The 6579-nt window shown below is 60.7% G+C and overlaps 1 protein-coding gene and 2 non-coding genes across 7 annotated transcripts; 2 read left to right on the forward strand and 1 right to left on the reverse strand.

Moving 5' to 3' along the window:
- The first annotated feature begins 37 nt into the window (after positions 1-37).
- Positions 38-109, forward strand: TRNAW-CCA. Its single transcript has one exon. It is a non-coding gene; the product is annotated as a tRNA-Trp (tRNA).
- A 453-nt stretch (positions 110-562) lies between these two features.
- On the forward strand, positions 563-636 carry TRNAT-AGU. The gene has a single exon. It is a non-coding gene; the product is annotated as a tRNA-Thr (tRNA).
- Positions 637-2307: 1671 nt separating this feature from the next.
- Positions 2308-6529, reverse strand: MOGAT3 (monoacylglycerol O-acyltransferase 3). Of its 5 annotated transcripts, none has more exons than XM_039324761.1 (8): positions 6435-6529; positions 5245-5325; positions 4906-5013; positions 4355-4425; positions 3746-3950; positions 3095-3266; positions 2704-2906; positions 2308-2569 (listed from the first exon to the last, which is right to left on the reverse strand). In XM_039324761.1, exons 2-8 carry the CDS (start codon positions 5309-5311, stop codon positions 2415-2417), a joined length of 981 nt encoding a protein of 326 aa, XP_039180695.1. In that variant the 5' UTR covers positions 5312-5325; positions 6435-6529; the 3' UTR covers positions 2308-2414. The 5 variants fall into 5 exon arrangements, with proteins under 5 accessions (XP_039180695.1, XP_039180692.1, XP_039180694.1 ...); XM_039324758.1 differs by lacking the exon at positions 6435-6529 and adding an exon at positions 5972-6260; XM_039324760.1 differs by lacking the exon at positions 6435-6529 and adding an exon at positions 5712-5777.
- Positions 6530-6579: the final 50 nt, after the last annotated feature.

Here is a 6579-nt window from a genome sequence, read left to right on the forward strand (position 1 = left end):
GGCCCACAGGGGAGGCTGCCGGACGGGGCCCACCGCCGACCTCGTGGCGCAACGGTAGCGCGTCTGACTCCAGATCAGAAGGTTGCGTGTTCGAATCACGTCGGGGTCAATATCGTCCTTTTACTCCGAGCTGCGCCGACACCGCGCGGGGGGGCGAGCGTTCCCTCTTCGGCCCTTCGGGGGAACGACGGAGCCGCAGAGTATCGCTGCGGGGATGGGAAGCCGGCTCCGCTTGACCAAGGAGCAGCAGCAGCAGCAGCCCTGATCCCCGAGCGTCCCACAGGGGAGCTGCGAGGGGCTGAAGTTCAGTTCCATCTGGGGATCCCCCGAACAGTCGGACCTCCCCGCGGCGCCCCCTCCCCAGCTCTTGAAGGGGCCTCCGCCTCCTCCTGTCCCTCTCCCGTTTCCTGCTCGGCCGGTCCGCTTCTTGGTTTTGAAACTCCGCTCCGGGATTGGTCCGTCTCCATCCCGTCCAACCACAAAACTCCTGGCCAGGTTTTGCGACATACTTATGCCAGCTTACACTGAACAGCCAGGCCCGCGCAGATGCAAGCCGGCGGGTGGCGCCGTGGCTTAGTTGGTTAAAGCGCCTGTCTAGTAAACAGGAGATCCTGGGTTCGAATCCCAGCGGTGCCTTCGTTGACGATCTGCTCCCTTTTGCGAGCCGCCGCCTCATTTTGCGGATAGAGGCCGGTGGCGCCGCTGGCTGCAAAGCGACGGGCAGCGCTCGGTGAATAGAGGCGCGCCAGATGTTTCCCGGCCGGCCCCAAGCGCTGCGGAAGAAGAAGAAGGCCCTTCCCCTCGCAGGGCACCTCTTCCGCGTTGGCCCAGATTCAAGCCCTACAGAGACACCGCGGGACCGGGCAGCGCCAGCCGATGAACCTTACGGTAGCGCGGCCGAAGGGTTAGAGGTTAGCGGGTCAAAGGGAAGACTCTCCCCCCAAGATGCCCCCCCGCTGCCCTCTAGGGGTCAACGAGACTGGAGCGCGTGGCAGGCGGGGGAGGTCTGCTGATCCCTGCCCGTCCGCTGCGCCTCCCTCCTGGGTCCCCCGAAATGGGGAGGCAGCACTCAGAACAAAGAACATGCAATCCCGGGGCTGGAAGGGACCTTGGAGGTCTTCTAGTCCAACCCCCTGCTCAAGGGAGGGTGTCTATCATCCTGCTCAAATGGTTTGCCCGGTCTATTTCTGAAAACGTCCAGCGATGGAGCAGCCACCATTTCGGGAAGCAAGCTATTCCACGGATCGTTCCCTCAGAATTTTTTTCCTTCCTTCTAGGCTGGGTGTCTCTTTAATGACCTTCCACCCATCAGCTCCTTTCCTGCTGTCTGGTAGGTGGAGCGCAAGTCAACCCCTCCTTTTGGGTGATAGCCCTTCAACTACTGGAAAGCAGTTATCATGTCCCCCCCCCCACCCCCAAATGTTTTCTTTGATTGGCTAGAGCCTTACCTCATTCCCTCCACCTTCATCCTGCGCTTCGGCCCCCAGACTCTCCTTGATGGTTCTTTTCTGCACTTTTTCTAGAGTCTCAGCATCTTTTTTATATTGTGGTGATCAGATCTGTATGCAGTTTTCCAGTGGCTCCTATTTGTTTGTTCACTAGGACTCCTGGATCTCTCTCAGAGTTTCTGCTGTTGAGCCAGGCGCTACCTATCTTATATCTGTGCATTTGGTTTTTCTGGCCCAAGTGTAAAACCTCACACTTTTGATGGGGCCGTGTTCACCCTTCTCATGGCTGAACTGCATTTTGATGGTGTGTTTATGTTTGTTGAGATCCTTCTCAAACTTGAATCTATGTTTCAAAGAGTTAGTGATCCCCCCCCCAGCTTGCTGTGGTCTGCCAATTTGAGGAGTTCCCCTTCTATCCCCTCATCTAAATCATTGATGAAGATGTTGACGAGAACTGGGCCCAAGAGGGAAACTTGGGGCTCCCCACTGCACGCTTCCTTCCATGTAGATGTAGTTCCATTGAGGATTACATGGATACATCAGCCAGCTACGAATGCATCTGATGATGATCCTCCCTACCCCACATTGTTCTTTCTTACCAAGAAGCTATGATCTACTTTGCCAAATGCCTTGCTGAAGTCCACTTGGGTGAGGCCCGGCTAACATGCAGCTTGCCCTCCTCCCCATCCAGCAAAGTCTCCAGCCAAGAGGAGGGGCAGCGGGCCTCCTGCGTTCTTCTTCCGTTCTTCTTCCGTAGCCTCCTTTGGCCTAAGCTCCCCGTATCCACTTCAGACAACCGGCGCAGCTGCTGGGCTCCAGAGCAGCCCCACACCCACTGGAGGCAGAAACCAGACGTCGGTGCCACAAAATGTATCACTCTTTATTAGGACCGGGGAGCAAAAGAGGGGACCCCGCCTGAGCCTGCAGCAGAGACGGGCGCCTGGCTCCCTGGCCGGGGAGGGCTCCCTAGGTGATGAAGAGCTGCTGTGAGGGGGGGAGGCCACCGTTGCCCTTGTGCTCCTCAAAGAGTTGCTGCAGTGCCTGGACGTAGAGGGCGTGGTAGCGGTCCACCTCCTCTGGGTTGGGCTGTGGGCGCAAAGGGACAGGGATTGGCTTCCCCACTGCAAGTGAGAGAGAAAATGTGTGCGTTTGTGTGTCTGTGTGAGAGAGGAAGTGCAGCCGAAGGCTGGCCCTGCCGGGCCAGTGCAGGCCATCTTCCCACAGCCCAGAGATGGGGAGAAGATCCCAGGCTCACCCACAACCGTGATGGGGGATGGTTGGGGCAGGAGCCCCCAGCAGTGGCTGGAGAAGAGGCTGCGCCCCACGAAAAGGCAGGGAGCGAAGCCAGACAGCTGCTTGAAGCGAAGCTGGAGACGCCGGAGGAGGCTGCCCTCGGGGAACCGCACCTGCCGGAAAATGTCGTTCTCCCCAAAGGAGAAAACGGGGACGAGGTCTGCCCTGGAAACAGAAAGTGGGGAGATTCGGCACAGCCCCTCCCGTGCACCCTGAGCGGGGTCCTGCGCTTGGGGCTCTCTCAGCCTGGAGAGAGAGGTGAAGAACTTGGGGATCCCCCAAAATGTGCCCCCAGTCCGCCCCTTCCAGGACCCCATCCCTTACTCCTGCCCAGGCTGCAAGGAGACCCTCACCCGTGCTGCAGCGCCAGCCGCACGAAGCCTCGCCTGCCTGAAAGACGCAGCCGCTGCTCGCCTGGGTTGCAGTCCAGGGACTCTGAGGCCCCGCCCACCACAATGACCACCGCATGTCCAGGCCCCGTTCGGAGCAGGAAGTCCAGGGACTTCTTGCTGACTGGCACCATCCCTGGAATGGGACAAGGAAGGTGGGAGGGCAGATCCCTGAGTTGGGGGGGGGGGAAAGGACCCACTTCATTGCATTAGTGCGCCTTCCCATGGTGGCTGCATTCCCCACCCTGGGCCGACCAAGGCCTCTGAAGGACAAATGGGGCACCTGGAGCCGTCTTTGACCTCTGCCTCCCACCTCTGGGGGCTCCTGACCTCCCCCCTCCCACCAAAGAGATTCCCTTAGTCGGCCTTCCCAAGGACACCCTGGTCAAAAGCAGAAAGGCGGGGGATGGGTCCTCTCTTAGCTCGGGTTTGGGTTGCAAATAAGCCAAAGAGAGGATCACTGTAGCAGCCCCCCCCCCCAAGAAAAATCTCCCAAATCACAAAATGCCAGAACGGATGGCCCCTGGCCTTGGAGATTTAAAGGACGTGGTCCTCAACTGTTGGCCCAGAAACCGGACCGGGGGGGGTCGGGCTGGGGCGAGAAAGTTTTCCCACCTGAGCTCATCATGTACTCGCGGTACACGGGCAGGTAGAAGAGGCCAGCCAGGAGGGCCAGGCTGGAGGTCAGGCCGGGAAAGACCCTGGAGAAGCCACAGGCCTCTGTGCTGAAGGCAGAAAAGGCTCCCGCACAGATGATGCCGTGGGGGTGGGAGCCCAGGACATAATTCCTGGTGGGCGGCAGTTCAGCAGTCTTCACCAGCTGGGGAGAAGAGAGCAGGGGGAGAAGAGGACCGCTGTGGGGCTGCCTTCTCTTTCTCGCACTGGTGGCCAGCCACCTGTGGGCAGAGCCGCCCTCAATGCAAGTGGCAACAGGTTCCACAGGCTAACTGTCCCACCCAAACTGTCCCTATTTTCCAAGACATTGAGAAGCTGGTCTTGTGGCCCTTTCTCCACCCGCACCTGTGCTGCTGGCTGGGGCACGTTTTTAGCTGGGGCCTTTCCTGGTGCTCTCCTGCCCCGCCAGAGTAACCCTGCTTGGCTTTTTGGACATTGGCCAAAGGCACGCCAGCCCCTTAAACTGGGTCCAGCGGAAAGCAGCTCTTTTGGGGGGCTGCCCCTCCAAAGTAGACCAGCCGCTGCACCCCCAGCTTGGCCTCCTCCTACCTTGATGGGGAAATAGTCCCTGTGCAACTCCCAGACCTTCCAGCGCCTCATCCACTCACTACGACGGCCTCCTGCCGGGACAAGCACAGCGGCCAAGAATGGGTGGGTGGTCCTGCAAGGGGAACAGTGGGGCCTGGCTTCCCACAAGTCCCGTCTCTCCATGTTGGCCTTCTGATGGAGGGAGGAGGCGGGAGTTTGCTGGATGGGGGGGGGTCTCATGGCTGACTTTTGTCCAGATCCAGCTTCCCCCGGGCGAACCTGCGTGGCTAAAAGTCCTCGCAGACCAGGCAGCGATTTTAGAAGGCATGGCAGTTCTTGTCTTCCCCTGCCCCCTCCCCCCATCCCATCCCCTGCCCAACTCCACAACGGCATCCCATAGGAAAGGGGATCTGGGCTCCCAGCTCAAATGCTGCCCCACTGGGGAGACACAGCAAAGGCCCCCGCTTTGCTGCAGGAGAATCAGGAAGATGCCCGGCAACTTGAAGGCCAGGTGGACAGCCCTGGGCTGGGGACGAGAGGGGGGTCTCCGGGGGGAGGGGGGAGTTCAGCACCTTGCATGGGGGTGTCCAAATCCACAATCCACCAGATGAAGTAGAGCACACTCAGGGACCAGAAGGAGGTGAAGAGCAGGTAGATAAGAAGCAGGGTGAAGAAGGCGCCTGGGGGGGGGGGAAGGGCAGGCTTCATGTGGGCCCCCTGCCCGCCCACCTGCCTCCCTCCTAGAGGCAAGACTGAGCAAGTAGGAGAGGGCCCCTGAGCTCAGAAAGTCCTTGGGCCGACCCCTGGGAAGCATGAGACCCCAGGCCCCTTTGCTCTGGGGGGCCACCTCCCCCCCAAAAGGAAGGAAGGAAGGTAGCCTGTGCCCACAGGCTCCCCCCACCCGCTCCTACCGAAGAAGAGGAAAGTCAGCACCCACTGGAAGACGCTGAGGGCCTCCAGCTGCCTGCGCAGGGTCATCTTCTCCAGCTGACCTGTGGGGGGGGGGATACAAAAGGATCACCAGTCCAGGAGCAGCCACGATGCCCCCCTTGATCTGAGCAGTGGAACATGGAAGCGGCCATGTGGGGGGGGGCAGTCCCCAAGCCAGGGTCTGGGTCGATCCCCCGGCTGTGCAGGGCCTGCCTGCTCCTTCCGCCTAGCTGCAGGGGAAGGACCTACCCCTGGGGTGGAGAGAGGCGCCCGCCCGCCCGTCCATCGTGGCTCCACGTCCTCCAGACAAGTGCAGCTGAACTTTGGCCTCAGGGCAGGCAGGCAGGCAACCTGGGAGAGCAGGTGCCGCCAGCGGATAAGGAGGGAGGCCGGGTCAGGCCACCGCACAAGGCCCGCCTCCCCTGCTGCCCGGGCCCCCACCACTCACCCCCCCTTTAGCTCTGCTTGGTTCTGCTGTTCAAGGAACCGGGGCTCTTCCATGCAGCCCTGGGCTCAGAAGGGGGGGTCAAAGGTCAGCCGCCAGCAAGGCTCAGGGCTGGGCAGAGACAGCTTCATGCCCAGGTTCTCCCCCCCCCCCCGCCCAAAGTCCAGGATGGAGATGAGACTCCTCACTTCTCCAATGTGGTCTGAGATAAAGATTGCCCCCTTCCCGTTCCCATAGTCCTCCCCCCATTTAATTTTTAGCACCTGAGACGGCCAAGGGCTTTATGGAGTCCAAGGTGGGGGCGCATGCCGCACGTGCTCAAAGGTTCCCTCGCCTTCCTTTGCACCCAAGCCGGCCTGGGTTTTCGGGGGGGGGGAATCCTGCAGGAGCGGAGGCAGCAGCCCCGGCCTTGAGGCAGGGACGGCGGCCAGATCCCAAGGCCTCCTTCGGCTAGGCCCCTCCGCTCTCCCTGCCCTGGGAAAACAGGGCCAGCCCGCACAAGGGAGACTGCGCCCCCTCCTGGCCAAACCCGGTTGCTCTCTTTGTCTAATCCCATCAGACCCCAACTGATCCCCCCCCCCCCGCAGTCCCCTCTCAACCCAGGGCAGCCCCACAAATGCGACCCAGAGAAAGCCCATCACTGGGGGACCTCCACACCCCACCCTCCCCCCCTGCTCCCTCTTGAAAGGCCCCACAACATAACTCACCCCAGACACATGGACTCACCCGGCTTCCCCAGACTGCCAGCCAATCAGATCCCTAGGATTCCGGATTCCAAGGAAATCCATCAGATGTGCCCCTAGCGCAGGGGTCGGCAACCTCTGCTCTTTTATGACTCATGGACTTCAACTCTGGCTCAGGAATTCTGGGA

This window comes from Crotalus tigris, unplaced genomic scaffold (assembly GCF_016545835.1).
Source record: "Crotalus tigris isolate CLP2741 ecotype Arizona unplaced genomic scaffold, ASM1654583v1 scf7180000024309.744930, whole genome shotgun sequence".
In the NCBI taxonomy this organism is placed as follows: Eukaryota; Metazoa; Chordata; class Lepidosauria; order Squamata; family Viperidae; genus Crotalus; species Crotalus tigris.